Source organism: Zalophus californianus, chromosome 9, assembly GCF_009762305.2.
Source record: "Zalophus californianus isolate mZalCal1 chromosome 9, mZalCal1.pri.v2, whole genome shotgun sequence".
Classification (NCBI taxonomy): Eukaryota; Metazoa; Chordata; class Mammalia; order Carnivora; family Otariidae; genus Zalophus; species Zalophus californianus.
The window spans coordinates 68485503-68507176 of record NC_045603.1 but is presented as its reverse complement, the minus strand read 5'-3'; the positions used below and the strand labels follow the sequence as shown (position 1 = coordinate 68507176).

The following is a 21674-nucleotide window of genomic DNA, read 5'->3' as shown; positions in this document are numbered from 1 at the left end:
CAGTTAGCCTTGGCACTAATAAAGCTGAGTGGCCCTCCTCCCACCTCTGTTTCAACAATAGGAAAAAAAAAATGCTTCCCATTGGCCTAGGTTAAGCACATTAATATGAATGAGTCCTGGGTACAGTTGGCCAAGTGTTCCCTACTTGAATTTAATAGGCTTTACCTTGCACTGGCAGAGAGTACACTCGGTGCCATGTTTGATCCAAGAGGACCCAGTGAAGCGAACCACGTTCATCTCATCCAGGCAAGTTTTGGTGATGTCATTACGAATGGTGTCAGCCTGGCAAGGGTCAGTGACACAGCGCCGGCAGCACTCATTCTCTGGGAGGACACTGAATTCACATTCCACTTCTGGGCAAGGCAGAGGCCAACAGTCAACTTCCCCTTGCTGTAAGGAAAGCAGATGCACCAGGGCCGGGAGAAAGGAAGGGAGGGCGTGGAGGGAGGCACAGTGGAGGGAGCACAGTGTTTACTGAATACTCAGTTTATTTGATGGATATTTATACTCACACCTTCAAAGCCATGAATCTTGCAGGGAATCTACAAAAGTCCTATCAGCGTGCTGAGGTCTATAGTGCAGCTGGATTTTAAGAGCATTCAAGGATTAAACAAGAACAATGAACAAAAGCAAAACCCTTTCCCTTAAAACAATCAAATTTGCATGCTCTTATCTTTTCCCTGACAGAGAAGAATTATTTACTATGGAAGAAGGTTTTACTTGAATTTTTGCATATTAGGTGTTTTTTTCATTCTTTTGATTATTTCCCCCCCAACTCATTTATTCCCTTCTGTATAAAGAAATTTTGTCCATTTACAAGAAAATCAACTGAAATATGAAGGGAATTTGGCAGGTTTTCTTTGTTCATTTATATGTTTCTCAGGTTAGGGATTTTGGAGGGAAAAAAAACAACAACTAGGAACTGATTTCAGGCTTCTTTATTCCACATGGGAAAATTGTGTGAATTGGAGCTTTTTAAAATTTAGCTCCCACCTGTCTCCTATTTTCTTCATAATTCTGAATCTCACGGTCTTGGAGATGAAAGCAGCCTTCAGGCACAGAAACTGACCTTGTTCTTTCAATTGATTTTTTGGTTTAAAGTATAAAAAGGAAGCAACAAAAAAGCATTGCCTTAAAAATATCCTCACACAAATAGAAAGGAAACTAGCCAGGACTTTAAAAGTAGCATCTGGGAAACTTTCTTCTATAAAGACACATAGACCAATTTTCCTTTTCATTCACACTCCTCGAAAGAATCAAGAAGCTTGGTCAAATGAGAAAAGATTGGTGTTTTCCTGATCAAGTCTTTATTTTCTTTTTTCCTATTGTTTCCAGTAGAAGTTTTGTAAATATATACATTCAACTATAATATTCTAATAAGTATTTATTGCAAATCCATATCATGTGTAAAACGGGGTGCCCACTAGATAGCACTGATGGTAAAAATATTTGGAAGGAGAAAAAGGTGTTGTTTTGTTTTTGTTTCTGTTTTTTTAAGTCTGAGCATGACCAATAGAAATGGATTAACAAAAGTTCTACTTGGACAAAAAAATTACATTTTTCACAAATGCTGTTCTGCTTATAATGGTCTGTGAGTAAACCTAAGCTGAATGGAACTGGGGATGCTAGGAGAGTCTTTTCTTCTTCCGAGCTCTGGAAAGACATGCACGACATGCTGTCCAACATTTACTCCGAATGTGCCTTCACGGGTCCTGACCGCATGCCCGGCATCTTGTCATCCTAACCGGGCTCACTTTTTGTAACCACCAGTGCCATGGCCAGGTAGGTGCTGAGAACTGGCAGATGTGGGAGGGCAAGGCTGTCTCCCTCCTTAGATTCTGGGCCGGAACTTCCCCCGCACTTCCTGTAGCTAAACTTACCAAACAGCGACACTGCTGGCAGTTCTGGACCCAGGTGTCACCACTACTGTATAAGGTTTCCCCATTTTGATGGAGGCACTGACTGCTAAGCCTTGGGTCACATTCAGGGCAGCAAAAAAGATCAACCGTTGGATTCTCGCAGTCACAGACCATCCGACGACACATTACGAATCCATTCTGTATGAGAAAGAAGAAAGCAGTTACCAAAAGCCTCCCTTTCTCTATATACTACCTCAGTGTAATGGCTTTAGAGTTACATTTTGTAGCTAACACACAGAAATTACCCAAGCTGGAAAACTTCCAATTTCCTTTCCAAACACTGCTTGACCAGCAAATTTTCAGAAATGACCGGTATGAAATAACCACTACACAACCTTATGTATATATGAATGTGGGTAATGTACATGTAAATATACACACACTTGTTTATTAGTATAGTAATTAGAATACTACCTAAATTTTGTTTTGTGTGAGGGCATGTGTATTTATATTTAATAGTCAACAAGCTGGGGAGGGTATGTGCTATGGTGAGCACTGTGAATTGTGTAAGACTGTTGAATCACAGACCTGTACCTCTGAAACAAATAATACATTATATGTTAAAAAAAAAAAAAGAAGAAGAAGAAGATAGCAGGAAGGGAAAGATGAAGGGGGGGAAATCGGAGGGGGAGATGAACCATGAAAGACTATGGACTCCTCTGAGAAACAACCTGAGGGTTCTAGAGGGGAGGGGGGTGGGGGGATAGGTTAGCCTGGTGATGGGTATTAAAGAGGGCACGTACTGCATGGAGTATTGGGTGTCATACGCAAACAATGAATCATGGAACACTACATCAAAAACTAATGATGTAATGTATGGTGATTAACATAACAAAAAAATAGTCAACAAGCTTTACCTATTGTTAAGTTTATGGAATATATTAGACCTTAAATTTGTATACAAACTGTTTTCAATTTCTTTCATAATAATTGAGCCCTTCATACAGAGTGTTATTTATCTAACTATAATTTAAGTCTCTGTCATCGACTGGGTAAATAAAGTGGAACATTCCTTTAAAACTGAAACACAGTCTAAATAGATGGTTTTCACTTGTAGGCCAAAGTATGTCCATTCTGGCTTCGTTTATGCATTCATTCAAATATGATATTGTTACTATGGAAGCACTAGCATAGTTAGCAGCAAAGTTTTATCAACATGTGCAGATAAACACATTGTGGCATTTCCATAGGATGGAATACTATTCCACAATAAAAAGGAATGGGTTACCGACATATGTAATTAATATAAATGAATGCTGAAAACATAATGCTGAGAGAAAGAAGCCAGACCCCCCCCCAAAAAAGTATGTACTATATGTACTACCGACTGTAGAAGGCTCTAGAAAATACAAATCTAACCTACAGTGACCCAAATCAGTGTTTTCCTTCAGGCTGACGGTATGGGACTACCTAAGAAAGGACAGAGACAACATTACAAGCAGATGAAAATGTCCTTTTACGCTAACTGTGATAGTGATTAAGTCGATGCATGCATGCCATTTGTCTAAGCTCATCAAGCTGTACATTTAAAACATATGCAAATTACATCTCAATAAAAATGATTAAAGTGTTTTATTTATACCAACCTGACATGAACACACAGAGCACCGGTCATTTTCCAGCACCCAAATCTGACCATTGTGCTTAATTTTTCCATCATGGATGCAGTCCCCTGTGCAGTTCTTTCCATGAGGACATCGGCAATCATATCCACCATCCAAGTTAAAGCAAATGGTATCATTGGCACAGCTATGCCTCCCGGTCCCACACTCATCGATATCTATAGCCAAGAAAAGGCAGCCGGCAATGTGCTTAGGATATGCTTGGTTTCAAACAACTGCAATCAGGCAAGTTGTCTCCTAACACAAAGCATTCAACTGTAAATTAATTTTCATCTTACTGGTGTGCATTTCCTATTAAATGCTGACTAAAGCAATGTTAATGATCTAGGGATTTCACAGGAAAACATTATCATGCTTGACCTCAAACACCAGATAACCTTGCTTAGATTCTCAACTTTTATATCTCTGTAAATACCATTAGGCTTTATGGAACACTTATATTTTTTGAAAGTAAGAAGAGAACTCAATCTATGAAACAAAAAGCAGTGGCAGTTGAAATCCTAAAAGTGCCTATGAGTTTTTATTGGGAAAATCATCCTCAAATGTTAAAATGGTGCTTACCCCAAATCCTTTCTTAGTGGGAGATGAAATGGCATGGGGCCTCCGAGGCATTTTATTCAGCTTCAAGCATCCACCTGTAACCCCTATGTAAGCTCCTCCCAGGGTTTCGCCCAGGTGAGGGCATTCTTCCCATAGTCAGGCATTTTCGTACTGTCCTCACACACTGCCCCCCACCACCACAGAGGGCAAGGGACCACCAGCAATTACCATCTCGCTCACAAATCATCTCCCACTTCTTAACTTTTCCATTTCAGACGATCGTTTTGGCTCCTGCCTGACTCAACTGTCAAGGACCCATTCCTCACCTGACCTCACCTAGTTCATGGCAATCAGAACCTACAGCATTTTCATACAGATGAAAAGCAAACATATCTTGACCCACAGATCAGGTCCATAAGAAGAGATGTGATTCATTTTGTTTAGCCCCATAATTTAAAGGTCACAAGCCCAAATACATTTCAGGGATATTGTATGAGTGGCAGTAAGCAGTTATCTCCTACTTCATCTGTTTCCTAGGAGTAAAGGTCAAGAAAGAAAGAATTAAATCACAGCAGAAGAAGTGGGTTAGAGAGAAGATGGAATGGACAGCTTTTCACCAGGGGAACTGTATACTGATTTTCTTAGAACATTTTATTTTATTTTATTTTTTTAAGAGTTTATTTATTTATTTATTTGACAGAGTGGGGGCGAGAGCAGGAACACAAGGAGGGGGTGGGAGAGGGAGAAGCAGGCTTCTGGCGGAGCAGGGAGCCCGACGTGGGGCTCGATCCCAGGACCCTGGGACCATGACCTGAGCTGAAGGCAGACGCTTAACGACTGAGCCACCCAGGTGCCCCATGATTTTCTTAGAAAATTTTAAAGATAGACTTTAGTAGATATGTATCTTACATGGTTTGGTTTCAACATTATAGAAGACGTGGCCTAGTCAAGGTTATATTTTAGCCATTTTTAAATTCTTAAATATTAAGTTCTGTCATATATGCATTCATCAAAATAAGCTATATGATATATTTCTCTCTATTTGCCTTGATTTTGATCAATTACACCTCAACAAAACCAATGAATTGACACGATGGCTGAAAAGATTTTTGTTATAACTATAGTGAACACATTATTATAGCCTGATTTGTCAAGGATAATACAGTTTATAATTATAGAGTATGATCAAAAGCAGAACTGTTAGCGAGCATGAGGATATATTTCACATTTTTAAACATTGATATATATATAAATTATATATAAATAACAATTATATATAAATAGATATATATTTTTTTTTCAGATCAGAGAAATTTGGCTGATGCTATTTAGAGAAAGAGGAGCAAGAAATGAAATTTTATAAAATTTTATAAAATAGCTCTATATGTAATCTATTCAGAATAATAAGGTATATTGATGACTTGATCTTCATTTCCTATTAAATATTATTATAATTAGGAACTATACTAAACAGGAAAAACATTAACCATAGTTATTTGGTCTCTTTGACCACAAACTGTACAAATATTTCTTACTACATAACCCTTTAAATATCCACTATACAAATATTATTCCATTAATGGCAATGACTGGATTTTTATAATCATTTCATTTTGCTTGACATTTAAAATAAAAGCTCTGCTGTCAGGTAATGCATTTTTTTTCTTAAAGGCAGAGATAATCCTTGGATTTGCTGTAGAAGACAAAGAAGAGGTGTCCAGCCACAAAAGGAACATGTGCTCTGAAATGAAGTACGTTTACAATAAAGAATTAGAGTAATAAGTTACTTACAACAATGGTTGATATGTACTTGTCATACCTGGAGAAATGTGTAGGCAGAAAATCATTATGAACCAATGATTACCTTCTGCTATACAATGGGATTTGAATTAATTTGAATTCATCCCCCTCCCCCCGCCTGCTGCTTGTTATCTACACTGGTTTCCCAATGCAGAGACTATTCTCAATTGAATGGTAGTACAGAGTTTTGGAATTCATTGTTACATATAGTTTCATTATAATGTAAAATTCCTAAATTAAATATACACAAGGAGTGTATATTCTGCTTTGAAAAACCTACTATGATATATAAAAATTCCAACTTTAAAAATACTGATAACTCCTTTAGTGAATTATTGAAGAAATAATGTTGCTAAATCCAATGGCCAAGTCTCATTTCAGATCTAACTTATCTAGCAGTAGCATTTATGCAGTTCATTCTCCTTCCCTAATAAATTTTCTTTACTTGCTTCCTATCACATTGGTAGCTCTTTCTGGATTTTTCTCCTGCCCACATACACATCTAGTGGCAATTAAACTATGAATAAGATTTGGCCAAGCTAGAGGAGGTAAAGAGTGGTCTAGGCAGAGATATGAGTGTACTTGAAAGGCCAAAGTTTAGAGTCAGCAAGACGTGTTAGAAGGAATGAGTTGAATGTCCAAGAGGAACAGAGTAGTTAGACAGTGAGCTGAAGAGGTACTCAGGGCCCAAGTAAAGGTCATGTTAAGAAATCTGAACTTCACCTAGGGGCACCTGGGTGGCATAGTCAGTTAAACATTTGACTCTTCGTTTCGGCTCAGGTCACAATCTCATGGGTCATGATCTCATGGGTCATGAGATTGAGCCTAGCATTGGGCTCCACACTCAGTGTGGAGTCTGCTTGAGTTTCTCTCTCCCTCTCCCTCTCCCTCTGCTCCTCCCCTGCATATTCTCTCTCTCTCTCAAATAAATAAATCATAAAAAAAAAGAAATTTGTACTTGATGATAAAGACAATAAAATGTCATTTTAGGGAATTGCAAAAAAAATCATAATCAGATTTTTTTTTTTTTTAGAAAGATTCCTTTTGCTTCATTTTGGAAAAGGGATTTGAGTGGATTAGAATTCATAGCCAGGAGATCAGTTAATAGGCTATTTCCGTAGTCCAGGCAAGCAATGGTCATATAATAAAAGCAAAAACTTACATAGTGGTTGGTATGTGCCCAATTCTAAGTGCTTTCATATGATTCATTTAATCCTCACAACTGGAGGGTACAGTTATTCTCCCCATTTTATAGATCAGGAAGTTGCAGCATAGAAATGTTGCATAACTTTCCCAAGGTCTAGCAAGGTACAAAGCGTCCAGGCGAGAATCCAAGCAGTCAGACTTAAAGTCTGTGCTCTTAAGCACAGGGCTGTACTGACCGTTAGCAGTGGAGAGACGCACAGAAAGAAACGACGGGGAGAGAATCTTCCCAAATAGAAAAAACAAAGGTAAAGCAGCTTAGTGATTTGTTAGCTTCAAAGATTAGGGAGAGGAAGTGGTCCTGAATGATGTTTAGATTTCTGGCTTGGAAAATTTGGCTGATGCTATTTAGAGAAAGAAGAGCAAGATTTCGCTGTGGAGTGAAAGTGGGTGGCAGTATGAGGAAAGGCATGAGTTAGTTTAGGACATGTTGAATTACACTTTCCTCTGGGCTTCCAAGTAGAGCTGTCCAGTAAATAGTTGGATATATGGGTCTGGAGTTGAGAATATAGAACTGGACCCAAATATGGATTTGGTGAAGCTATATTTTCATCATTTCCTTTCTCAAAAATAGTCCTTTAGAGTCAAGTTCAAACTTCTTAGAAAGGCATTTAAAGCTACTTCTTTTGTTTATCTCTCTTTCCCTTTCTTAACTTGCCAATAATCACATTATACTCAAAGTCCTAATACAAATGCTTGACACTCAAGCCTTTCTTGTTCCCAAACAGGAAATCATTTCTTCTTTTTTCCCCTAACAGCTCTAAATTTATATTTTTCTCAAGTATTTGTTATTTTCAGCCTTGTAGCTTTCTCCTCTATTAAGAAAGTCACTACACTCTCTCTTGTGTGACAGTTGTGGTACATCTCTCTTCCACCCACTGAGAGCAGTGGCCCCACCTCCTTCATGTTCCTATGCAGCAGATGCCTGGCAAATCCCGTAAGGTACTTGGAACTACTTGTTGAGGTGAATTGGATTCACTTCATTTTGGTCCTTTTTCTTGATTTAGGTTAAGAATTTACAATATTTGGCTTGTAAAGATGCTATCCTATAAACATTATTTTTTTGGTCTTACAAGTCCAAAAACCTCACCAAGCTTAAAAATAATCCAGAAATTAAAGCAATGGCGGAGGGAGGGGGAAGTGGGCATGTAAATAAAATATCCTTGTGTGAAAAAAATACTAGGCTTTATTCTCAGAGAGAGACATATTTTCAGGCATAGTAGAAATGATGACATGGAAAAGGAAAATGGTACTCAGGCACATTATCTGGGAATTAAATATCTATACCTCTGAGATAAATGAATGAGCAAAACAGCATATAATTTGTATGAATGCAGCTTATAAACACTCATGTTGTAGATTATTCAACTGCAGCCTGAAAAGTAGTGAAACAGTGCACAGTTATTTATTCATGTCTCCAAATATATTCACACATGTCTTCAGAGTAATTGTGAACCTACTGCTGTGACCTTGTCCACTTTGAAATGCCTTTTTTTTAGCAACAGAAAAATGGCACCTGCTCAGATATAATCATACTCTTAAAACTGTATCCTTCTAAATACTAATATTATAATTCTACAAATCACTGAAATTATAGCAAATGGATAGGTGTTTAGAAGAAGCATTTTAGTATTTTTTTTTATAATACTGTTTGTTTTTTTAAGGAATCCTTCAGAGCACATTGTCTTCTGAAAAAGTCATAGGTTTTTCTCATAATCATTACAAATTCTATGGAAGATAACAGTAGAGTCATCTTTCCAGAGTTGTATTGAAAAAAAAAAAACAAACAAGATTTCCCGCTGTTTCTGTGTTTAAAGAATTTCCTTGAAAAGTCTGTTTTGCATAAGCATCTCATACAATCCTTTAGTACCCCATCTTCATCTTTATCATGTGTTATTTTAATGCCTAGTTTAATTTTCCTTATTACTTTCTGAACACTCATGAGTGCACTAATTATGTTTTTTCATTCTGTCCTGATCACTACTTTATATATTTAATTCTGACACAGGACTATATCTACTATATAACTTACTACATATCTACTTCTAACAGAGGTTATGTTCCTAATGTACTTCTGATTAAATATTATGTATCTATGTATCTATCTCAATTTTTATCCGTCTCAATCTTTTCCAGTGGACAAATCAATACATTATCTACAATGTGACAAGCACTGTCCTAGACACTGGTAGTTGACAAGCACAAAAAAATCTATGACTCCTCAAGCTTACATTCTATAGAAGATAATAAGCAAGTAAACACATAATATATGCAATCATTTCAGGAGAACTTATAATTTCTATGAAGAAAAGTAAAGCAAGGTAAATGAAGAGTGTCAGAGAAGGATGCTGTTTTAAGTCGGGAGTACAGGAGAAGCCATTTTGGAGGAAATCTGAATTATAGGAAAGAAAAATGCAAAGATCTGGAGAAAGACATTCCAAACAAAAAGAAGAGCATATGAGAAGGGAACCAGTTTGGCATATTGGTAAAATGGCAAGAAAGCCAAGTACCCCATATCATGCAGACCCTTGTAAGCCATTGTTGGGGTTTGGATTTTACTCTGAAGAGAGATGGAAAGGCTCCAGGCACTGGAACAAAATTGGAGCATGCTCTTACTACTTCTGTTTTTAAGAAATCATCCTGAGTGCTATAGAAAAAAAGAGACTCTAAGGGAGTCAAGGGTGGAAGTAGGGAGACCAGTTTGGAGAAAGCGACACTAGTCCAGACAGAAGATAATGATGGCTTAGACCAACATGGTAACAACAGACATGGTGAGAAATGGTTAAGACTGGGAATATATTTTAAAATCAAAATTTATGAGACTTGTTGATATATTGGCTATGAGTACAAAGAAAAGAAAGAAACAGTGACTCCAAAATGTTGGTCTGCACAACTATGTTTTGGGGCCTGTAGGAATTACAGAGTAGATCAAGAGTTGTATTTTAGTCATTAAGTCTGAGTCGTCTTTAGGAAATCCAAGTTAGACACCCAGTAGGCAACGAGATATATGCATCTACAACTAGGGAAAAGGTCTGAAATAGCAATATATAAATAGCATTTTAAACTATGGAACTGGTTGATTTAGTTTGAGAATGGATAGAGAAGATTGCCAACCGCCCTCTGGTGCTTGAACATGTAGTCCTCTGGAGAGGGAAAGGAGAGGCCTATAGGGTAAGAGAAAGACAGGAGAGAGTGTAGTCCCCAAAGCCAAGTGAAGAAAGTTGTTCTGAGAGGAAGACAAGATCGACTAGCTCAAATGCTTGAGTTGTCAAGCAAAGAGACAGTAACTGAGTGGTGGATTTGGCAAGATGGAAATTGTTAGTAATCTTGAAAGGAAAGCATTCAGTGGGGCAGTGGGACTAAAGTGTTGTTGGAAGCAAGAGAATGGAGATAACAAATATAAAAAACTCTTTCAAAGAGTTCTGTTCTACAAGGGAGCAGAAAAATGGGGGAAATGTTTGAACAATCAGGTGATATCAAGGGAAGTTACTTTTTTTTTTTTTACTTTTTTGCTTGTTTTTATTTTATTTTTTTAAAGATGGGTGCTACTCCAGGCTGTTTGTATGCTGATGAGAATGATGCAGCAGACAAAGAGTATTTATCATATGGAAGAGAAAGTGGAAAGTGCAAAGGCAAAGACCTCAAGCAGGTGAGAGGGGGTGAGTCGTAAGGTACCATGGAGTGTTTAATTTTTGATGGGAGAAATGAAACTTGATTCAGTGAAACAGGAGGGAAGGGAAAGCAGCAGTTACAGATATAAATCACAGTAAATCTAGTATAGCTCCTGGGGCAATAGTATAGCCTCTGTTTCCTTGGTTAAATAAACCACAGGGCCATCAACAGAGTGAAGAGGAAGGAAGTGGTACCTAAGACTGGAGGAGATTAGAGAAGGTATGAAATGGCTGGATTGGAGAGTTGCAGGGGAAAGTAACTAAGGGAATATAATTGTAATGCTGGGCAAAGCAGATGGCCCTTGCAGGAGGAAGCCTATAAGCTAGTCCCCAGTGAGCCTCACCATTTACTCTTCATGCCCTTGAACGTGGGCTGGCTAGACCTACCGACTCACTTCTAACAAACAGAATGCAAGGAACGGATGAAATGGCACATCTGCAATTAAGTTATAAAAAGACCATGAGCACTGACTCTGCTTGGATTTCTTACTCTCGGGGAAGCCAGCTCCCATGTCTTGAGGCAGCCCTGGGAAGTGGTTCCTGTGTTAAGGAAACCAGGCCTGCCAAGAGCCACATGAGCCATCTTGGAAGCAGAGTCTCCCCGAGCCCCTCCCCCCACTCCCACCCCAGACAAGTCTACAAGATGAAACCACATGCCTGACCAACAACTTGACTGCAACCTCATGAGAAACTGTGAACCCAGAGGCCTCCAGCTAAACTGTGCACAGATTCCTCACCCACAGAAACTGTCAGATAATTTTTGTTGTTTTTAGCTGCTAAGTTTTGGGAGTAATTTGTTATGCATCAATAGATAACTAAGACAGCCCTCTTGAGATTTGCAGTCATAAACTTCAAAGATAGCGAGTACCACTGCAAATGTAAAGTGAGATAGTCAGCAGAGGTATGTGTTTTTTCTCTTCACATTCTGATGCACAGAAAGGGTGTGCAAGGGTACCGGGCAAAACGAAACACAGGTTTCCCCTGGGGAAGCGGAATGGATCGCGAAGGGGAAGGATGAAATTAAGATGCATTTTCAGTTTTAATCTATGTATTTGTGTGTGACTTGAATTATTGATAATCAGCTTATATTCATTCTTTGTGTGTATAACTTAAAGTAAAAGACAATCTTAACAAAAAGGTAGCAGTTTTAAACAAACAAAAAAAGTAGACTTCTTCCCCATGAAAAAAGTAGTTTATCATGGAAGTGCAAAATCACACTGATTTGCCTCTTGATGTGCAATCCATGGTTCCCGGCATTCTCTACAGGGCCGGAAGGATTCACTCCGGGACGTTCAGGAAGGCAAGGCAAAGCCCTCAGACCACAGTTAAGTGGTTATTTGCAAATGCCAGGTTTTACCTCCTGGTAAGGCAACAGCATTCCCCTTCCCATGCAAAAAAATCTAGATGAACCCTCTGCTTAAGGCCCAGAGCTCTGCAGCTGCCAGCAAAGTGCAAAGTGCACTGGAAACATCCATCACCCAAGTCTGCTTCACTTTTCTCTGTGTGAAAACACTTTGAGGTCCAAGAATAAAAGACAGCTTATCATTTAGGTGTCAAGTACTGTTAAGTTAGATTCTCCAAGGCTTTCACTGCTGTGTCATTTTAGTCACATTATTCTCTCAGGTTGTTAATCTATGAAGGTGTAAATACAAATGGAGAAAATTATAACTTCTTGAGGTTTGCTCTGTGTTCCGTTCCTGTGCCAAACTTCTGATGGCAAATCCTTTCAGTCTGGGTGGTTTCCCTGGCAATTATTCATGAAGCTTTGTATAGCCTGCCTGCTTTCTAAAAACCATGCCCTTTAACAGGGGCTACAGAGGGGCAGAGTTGTTTGTCAATCCACTGAAAATAATTCAAAATTAATGGTAAGTAATTAAATATGACCTGATTAAATTTTCCACTCCTATGAGATTGAAATCTCCTCCGAAGCCAACATTCTGTATCTAACATTCAACATGCACTAAACAGCTCTTACTTTGCCAGCCAAGTGATACATTAAGAAGAGCCCAGAGTAGCACGTACTGTGAATATTATCCTTGGCCATATCATTATCATATTTCCTCTCCCTCTATTTTCCTTCTATCTTGCTTGCCTCACCTAGTTTTTCTAGCTCTTTTCGGGTCAGCTTTTTGCCTGCTGCCATTCAAAAATCTTATCTGATACTGTGGGTTTTTTCATCCTAAAAACACCCTTCAACAGTTGCAAATATCCATAGAGAACTGGTTTAGTGTCACAAATTTTAAACATCTAAAGATCAATTAATTATCATAATTAGCAAGCAAAGCTTAGACCATAACATGTTCCCAATCATCCTTGTATAAACAGCAAAAATCACCAATAACTTAAACATTAGATCAATGTCTACTACTTACACCTTACTGCATATTCTTCAAGTTCAAAAGGTGTTCTTAAACTCTAGTTCTTCTCTTTGTACTGACCTTCACAGGATTCTCCACTTGGTGAAAACATCCCATTGTCATGGTAGCCATCTCTGCACTCACAGTGGTACCATCCGGGCAGGTTAATGCAGTTAGCACGACTGTCACACTGAACAAAGCCATCAGAACACTCGTCAATGTCTGTTTGGCAAAGAAAACAAAAACGGGATGTTATGTAATTGCTGCTTTTCTCTGCCCCAAACGGAAAATATTCTGCTAGACAGCTACTAGATGTTTTAGTGCCAGCAAATCCTTAAAACTGAGGAAAGAGAAACTCAAGAATGTCTACTTGGTTGTTGAAAGCTATACAGAAAGAAGGTAGTGGTATTAGTAACAGGAGAGACAGCTAGATGGCCTCTCTGTTGCAGAAGTCATCCAAAATGGATAAAAAGAAGAGAAACAATCTATGAGAGTCATTAGTGCTGCTCACCATATATTTCTCGTTCTTCTTCTGGACACAAGCTAGGATTGCCATGTGAATGCATGAAGCCAATTAGGAAGTGGCATGTGTCACTTTAAGATGCAGCCTGTGATTCACATGTACCCTTCCCCATCACAATGACTGGCAGTCTCCAGGGGCTCTAAATATCAGCCTGAGTCCCTGAGTGAGGGTGATGTAGGGCATATTCCTCCCCTAGTCGGGATGGACATGGAGTATGAGCAAGAAATCAAGCTTTTTGCTTTAAGCCATTGCGATTTTAGGATCTTTTGCTACTATAAACATAACCTACCCACCCTGACTAAAATCTCATTCATATCCAGTAGCAATAACAACATGCTTTATACTTTCGAGAATATATACCATTGATGTCACTTTTTAATGGGTTTCACATATATTACCTCATTCAACCCTCAAAAAAAAAATCTTGCCAGGTAGATAGCGTATTGAACATATGAAAGAAAAATGAGGCAAAAGGAAATTATAGAATTTAACCAAGGTCACCTGACTTTCAGATGTGTGTTCTTTCATACAAGCAGACACAGGCTGAAATCGGAAAACTGTCTAAACAAAGAGAGCTAGGTATCTTCAGTCTCACATTTCTTCCAATGGTTTATTACTACTCCCAAATAGTGTGAGCCCTTTATTCTCCTTTTTGGGTCAAATGGCACGCTGCCATTTAAAAATCTTATCTGATGCTATGGGTTTACTCATTCAGTCTGTTAATGATGAGAACATCCAGCACCAATCCAAGTCTCTTCCTTTGCTCATAGAGGAAAAAATAATTACTGGAGTTGCCTTACAGAGTGCCCCCTTCTTCTGGGTGCTCTGATTGACTCAGACCCTCGTAAATGATAAGATGGTAGCACATCATCATAGCTGCCAAAAGTATCCACATGAGCCCTACTTCCATCTTGACAGCCCTATGCCGTGACTGAAGATTCCACTCACCAACATTGGATAGCCCTTTCTTATACGCTTCCTACACCTCATCGAAGTCCCTGCTGCAGTGACCAGGCATGACGGTGTCCTTCATGTTGAAGGGAAGGCCTGCTGCTTTTTAGAGTCTTCCCTCAGCTGAAGACAGTCCACTTCAGCTCCACAGAATCTACTTCCTTCCTACTTCAGTGTCATTTAACTCCAAATTCTTGGAAGTATATATTCCTTTCATTTTCTTTTTTAAATTTCTCATTTTCTCTATTCAATTTTGAAAGACAAATTTTTTGAATAAATCAATAAATAGTTTTTTTTTAAAGAGAAATAAGCCATCACTCATTTACTTCTTGACAAGCCCAGAGTCCCTTCACTAAAACAAGGCACAAACCATTCTCTTAGATTAGGTAATAGGCCAATATATGGGTGTGTGTGTGTGTGTGTGTGTGTGTGTGTGTGTGTGTGTGTGTATTTGGTAATTATATATATAATATCATTGCAAAATTTTAACATCATTTCTGAACTAAGAATGCTTTTGCCTCTGTAATTCCTCTTCAGAAGGGTTAGTTCCTAATGTCAGTAATTCCTATTGTCAAAATAATTGTTAGTGGTCAAATCAGCTAACCACTGACTTCTTGACAAATAGCAGATGTGGATTGCTTCCATTTACGGAGGCCTCCTAGCCTTTATGAAACAGCCTATTTGTATTTCGGGTGCCTCCCTAACTGATGAATCTCCAATTATAAATGGGGCTAAAATGCTACGCTCATTTCAGCTTAATACAGTCTTTTCTTCTAACCCAAATGATGCAGAAAATTGATTAAGTCATTTCTTAAGTGCATGGACAAAAGAAAACAGGTTGGGATTTCAGCTTTAGAAGTGAGTTTATTGGAAGAAAGTCCATGAGGGGGATGTTGTAGAGTATCTCATTTTAGAAGAATCTGGTCATTAGTGTTGGTGGTTTGCAAGTAACTTTTAATGGAACAGATCCTTCTCCACTGAAACAACTTTCACATGTATATTTAGCCTTTAATTTAGTCCTTTTTTATTGCCTGAACACAGTTGTGGGGTTAGCTTGGATCTCATGACATCGATATATATTTCAATTTTTACTTCTCATTTACTTTCTCTCCTCACTCTTCCCAATTGCTAGACCCACTCCCTACTGCCTTGTGCTCACTCCTCTCTCCTACATTACAGCACCCTTCCCTGAGCTACAAACATGCTCATTAAAGTTTAATAAGAATGCTATGCATTATATTACTTCATGTTCTAAAGACTGGGGATACAAACATATGCTGCACAAAATGTATTTTCCTTTTTTTAAAAAATGTACTTTCATTTCCTGTTTGTGTTATTATTTATTACTACTAAGTAGTATTTTAGAGGATGAATATACAAATATATGCACTACTCATTAATTTGTCATTCAGTTTTTATTGAATGCCTATTATGCGCCAAGTACTAAGTACTGGGGAAACAAGGAAGCACAAAGTAGAAATAACTTCTGCCCTCACTGAGATTAATATACATCTAAATTGTGCTTTAAGAGAATTAAACTTATAAAAATCTGAATTTACAATCATATGGGACAGTGATTCCCAACAAGTCATATGTCTGCCACCAGTGGCATGTTATTTAGGTGATAAAACAGGATTTTAATAGCTATGTATTTATATTTCTGAATTTTTTCCATTTATAGCAAGTGATACTAATAGTACTGTGGTGAAATTATATTTAAATTTAAAAAGTGAGAGATATTACAGAAACAATATTAAGTAAATATTGGTATAAACATTATATGAATATAACAAAAATGATGAAGCTGGTATATAAATGGCTAAAGTTTTGAAAACAAAATACAGTATGGAGCAATTACTCACATTTCAGAAGGATTTGCTGAGTAATTCTTCATGTAGTGAAATACCTTAATTCCTTTAAAATATGACTCAATTTATAAAATACTTAGGATGTCTATGTCATGCTTCAAATTATATACTTGCTATTATTTAGGATAGTGAAGAAAAACTAGCCAGATAATATGTAGTACTTCATTTTACTCTTTCATGCTCCTGCTAATATTGATTTGTGTATGCAAACTTTGCTACTTTGGTGAAAGTCAGCAGAAAATGAGTGTCCTTGAATCACCAAAGTATGCACTTCCCACCAGAAGGCATGTTTGTTTGGCTCATGGTTCTAATTAAAGCCAAAGCTAAAACAAATAGCTTCATCTGTAAGCTCTTTGATGGTATGTATGTTCTTATTCAGTAAATATTTAGTAAGTGAAGAATGGAGATCTGATCCACAATTTAAGAAGTAAGTATATTTTGGGGTGCCTGGGTGGCTCAGTCGGTTAAGCGGCTGCTTTCAGCTCGGGTCATGATCCCAGGGTTCTGGGATCGAGCCCCGCATTGGGCTCCCTGCTCCGTGGGGAGTCTGCTTCTCCCTCTGCCTGCCACTTCCCCTGCTTGTGCTCTCTCTCTCTGTCAAATAAAAACTTTAAAAAAAAAAGTAAGTTTATTTTATCTATACACAAATTTGAGTATTACTGAGTTTTCATATAAATGACACACATTGTGCTGTGCATTTTCAAATATGCATATATTGTGATTCATATAGAAAACAGTAAAGACAAAATTTCAAAGAATTAATTTCTTGGGTATTTTCTTTTGATCAGCTAAAACCCAAACTTTGTATTATCTAATTGAGTTAGATACACAGGGAACAGCAGACCTAGGAGAGAAAAATATTATTTCATTCCAAATGAGAACTACCAGGTTTGAACAAATTACCTTCCGAAATGAATAAAAGTATTCAAAAAGATTACTATAGAATGTATAAGCTCATATGATTTAGTCTTGATTATAAGGACCTTAATTCTGTACTTTGTAGGTACATTATATAGAAAACTAAAAATACATTTTATGAAAACCTATGATTTCATTACATATTCTTAGAAGGGAACTAGTTCCCAGTTCCCTAGGGACAATTAAAACTTCCTCAGTAGCAACATTTGGAAAGGTCAGCTAGTGATATTAAAATGCTGTCCCAGAGCACAGAGAATCCAAACTCCAAATAATATTTAGCCATCCAACAGCAGTCATGAACAATGGTCATACTCCAGGGACCAAAATCGACTTAGATAATAAAAGTGGAAGGCACTGTTGAGGATAGATTTTCTAGAATAGAAAGCACATATGTTTTGAGGTGAATCATTAAAAACAAACCAACGAGCAGAAAAATATATGAAAAAAAAGCTCACACATGTCAGTGTCTTGTTTTCTTTGTCTCCCTCAGGTATGACAACAAAGGAATGGATGCCTTCTAGAATGTCACACGGACCACTGCTTTCAACTGAAAATGGCTGTTGCCATCAGCATTTAAAGGGTCACTTCAGACAATGGTAAATTATTTCCTTGTAAAATTAAATATAGTTACAGAATGAGACACTTGAGTGATAAGCAACTTTATTCTCATACACAGTAAAAGTTATTTCTATCATAACAACATAACTAAGAATAAAAATGTGCAAATGTCTAGAATCACGCATGCCTAAAACAGACCCTGCTCATTAGTTTAACCTGCTCTCTTTTAAGCTAAGAGGAAACTGATTAGTTGCTGCTCTATATACAGATGAAAATCCAGTTCTTCTTTAAAATGAGCACATTGTTTTTAATGGCAAAGTCAAATAATGAGAGTTCTGTCTTTCATCCTCTTTATCATTAATAAAAAACCTAACATCATTTCTCATAAAAAATAGTACTTGGACTATTTATATCACTGTCCTGTGCACTGGCAGTTAAATTATATTGATAAACAGCAGGCAATTAAACATCCTGAAAACAATTAGATCAACTCTTGATTACCCACATGTGGATTATTAGTTTTCTAGATTATCTGCAGCATTTTTTTTTAATCACAAGGTCATTTCCCTCCATCTCTTGTTGAGCTTCTGGGGAGTCTGCTTTTAACATTTAGTTGAGTGTTCAAGGTATGCAAACTCATTTAAGCATTATGTTGTTTTTAATAACTACACCAGATCAGGATATAAAATACTGTCCAAACTTTCATAAGATTGATTTTTTCATATCATTTTTTTGAAAATAAAACAGGACAACATATGTAAATAAACTTGGAAAACCATAAAATCCTCTTCACAAGTTGGGCAATAACGTTGCAGATTTAGTGAAAATTATTTTCATTACCTTATAGCTCATGATCAGGAAGTTAATGACTGCTCTCAAAAATGCATTAATACAAATACAAATACAAAACACTTAACAATATCATTATATCATTTAGTCCTCACTACAGCCATGTGAGATATTCTTACTCCTATGTCACAAAGAAGCCATGAGAACAAATACATTGCCCAAGCTCACACAACAGACCTGAACCCTCTCAACTGCCACATTCAGTGCTCTCTTTCCCACATTAGGCTGCTTCTCAAGACCAACACTTGCAGAAACAGCTTCTGCTTTGAGATATTGCAGTGTATATCTTAATGTGAGTGAATTCCAGCTCTTTGGCTTGTTAGATATGTAACTTTGAATATTTTGCCAAATCTCTCTGAGTTTTCTGGTTTTGAACAAGAAATAATTCTCTCTGTTACTAGTTTGCTGTTTCCTACCGTTAACTATACAAGGCCTCATGGGAGTGGTACCTGGCTTATACAGGCTATTAATATGTATAAATTCCACCTGCACCTCTGAAATAAGCCTTAATAGTTTACAAAGCATGCTCACTTATGTCATTTGATTACTTGGAAAGGAGCAGAGGAAAATACAGTTTTACAAGTAGGGTTTAGATCAGAGAACGTCTTTTCTTCTGTGGGCAATCAGGAACCACTGAAGAGTCTTTATCTGTAGAGTGATGTGATTGATCTAAGCCATACTTTGGGAGGAACAGGGTAGCATGTCTATGTTGGACAGATGGGACTGGGCAAAACTAAGGGCAGTCTCATATCCTTATGAGGATGTATATCATGATCTAGGAGAAAAGGTAATAAAGACTTGAGGGAAAAAACAGTGGAAATAGGGATAAGGAAGCATATTTTTCTCAAATGCTTATCTTCAGTCAGTGTACAAAGCCCTCTCATGTTCCCTCTGTTGGTGTAAGACTGGCCAATTTCACACTACATATGTCCGGGGACATACCATACAGAGAAAGAAGATCAAGACAACCTAATTTTTCTTGTGGTTCCTGGGGTCTTAGTGTTTCTTTTTTTTCCTTCCATCTTCACCTATGCTGCTCCTACTACTTAGAAGGCTCCTCTCTCTTTCTCATTGCCTTATCCAGTTAGTTAATGATTTTTCACCTGTCTCTGTCTCATATTAAAATTAATTTCCTTTGGGAAAACCTTCCTTGACTCCAAAGGCTATGTTAGATCTCCTAGCGCTCATTGTTTTTTGTGCTTTCTCCTATGTGTTCCTTGTGTTTTGCCTTAATAGCAACTATCATAAGGTTTCTTTAGGGATGGGGTGTGGTGCCTAAATTTGTGAATATTACTCTGACTTAATTAGAATAACTTCAATTCTTCCTCTCTTTTCCCCCTGCTTTTCAAAAGTATCTTGATTCTTTGAGCTTTTCATCTATCACTTTGTGAATTTCTCACCAAAAAATAAACAAAACAAAAAACGGGGGAGGGGAAAGTCTGAATTGATTCTATGGATTGATCTGACATCTTTACATTTTTGAATCTTTTAATGCAGATGCATGATATATTTCCTCTTTATCTAATAATTTTTATAGTCTATAGTTTTCTGAAAGGATGTCTTATGCATATTTCCCAGGATTTATTCCTAAACATATGTTTTTGCCTCCCTTTCTAAAAAAACAATTTTATTTTTTCCAATTTTATGGAGATATAATGGACGAATAGAATTGTAAGATATTTAAAGTGTACAACGTGATGATTATATAAACAAAGGCAAAAGGAAAAACACCACCAGCAGAAAAGAAAATTCAGTAAGTTTTTGTCTTTCCTTGGAAAATAGAATATAGGTGAAGTGGTATAGTCAGAGCAAAGGCAGACACAGCCTAGAATATATATGTAGTAATGGGGTGCTACAGGTGATGAGACTCCCTGAAGAATTCCAAAGAGACGTGAAATACCATGTTAAGCTAATGTGAGACATGGAGTTGAAAGCAGCTGGTTTAATTAAAAGTCTACTGATGAATAATCAACCCATCCACCTCCTCCCACTTGAGCAGACTGCTGGGAAAAAGCAATCACCCTTAAAGCCAGAATGGATAGTTCTTCTGTAAAGGAAATAGATAAAATATCTGGAAGAAACTGGGCAGCTAATATAGGAGTTATCATCCTTCGGAACAAAGTCCCTTCACTTCAGCATTTAGAGATCTCAAATTATAAAAACAAAACAGAACAAAATTGGTTCTCTTTTAGCGCACCTATTATAAGTCTACCAGTCAACAAACTTAAACTTCATATCAAAGCTCATAATCAGTTTTTCTGTTTATTCACTCTTAAACATTAATGTGAATTCAAGGGACAATAAATACTTAAGAAAAGCATATAACATTTACTTGGTTATTAGAAAAATCAAGATATACCATCAGAAAAACTGACCCTGAAGGAAACAGAAATAATTTATAGGACAGAACTTAAAACATTTCTTATTGATATCTTCAAGTAGATTTGAGAGAATATTTCATCCATAAAAAAAGGACACTGTACTATAAAAAAAAAGGAATATTCAGAAAATAAGGAAGAGTTCTTGGAAATTAAAAATACGATAGCTGAAAAAATTTAAAATGTAATATAAGGCTTGGAAGATCAAGTAGAAGTAGTCTCTTGAAAAGTATAACATATAGAAAATAGATGAAAAATATGATAGAAAAAAAGCAAAGAGCTCTAACCTAAAAGGTCCAGCTTCTGATTAAAGACAAAATTCATACCAAGAAAATAGAAAAGTCAATGGGAGAAAAATATCTTTAGAAACAACCATAAGAACTCTTCACTATAGAGTCCTCAGATTAAAAGGCCCCAAACCAAGGTCTCCAGTTAATGAATAGTGACCTGATAGCCAATACTTATTGATGGCTTACTATGTAGCAGACACTGTTCCTTGCAATTTACCTATATATTT

General features: G+C 37.2%; 1 protein-coding gene across 6 annotated transcripts in view; it reads right to left on the bottom strand.

The window, feature by feature from the left end:
* The window catches only part of NELL2 (neural EGFL like 2), a 389138-nt gene that overhangs the window by 10115 nt on the left and 357349 nt on the right, over positions 1 to 21674 (bottom strand). For all 6 annotated transcript variants that reach the window (XM_027595082.2, XM_027595081.2, XM_027595085.2 and 3 more), the window contains 4 exons: positions 13194 to 13334; positions 3506 to 3699; positions 1881 to 2057; positions 166 to 390 (listed from right to left, as the gene is read on the bottom strand). In XM_027595082.2, the coding sequence (XP_027450883.2) occupies positions 166 to 390; positions 1881 to 2057; positions 3506 to 3699; positions 13194 to 13334 (737 nt within the window). The remainder of the gene's footprint in view (positions 1 to 165; positions 391 to 1880; positions 2058 to 3505; positions 3700 to 13193; positions 13335 to 21674) is intronic.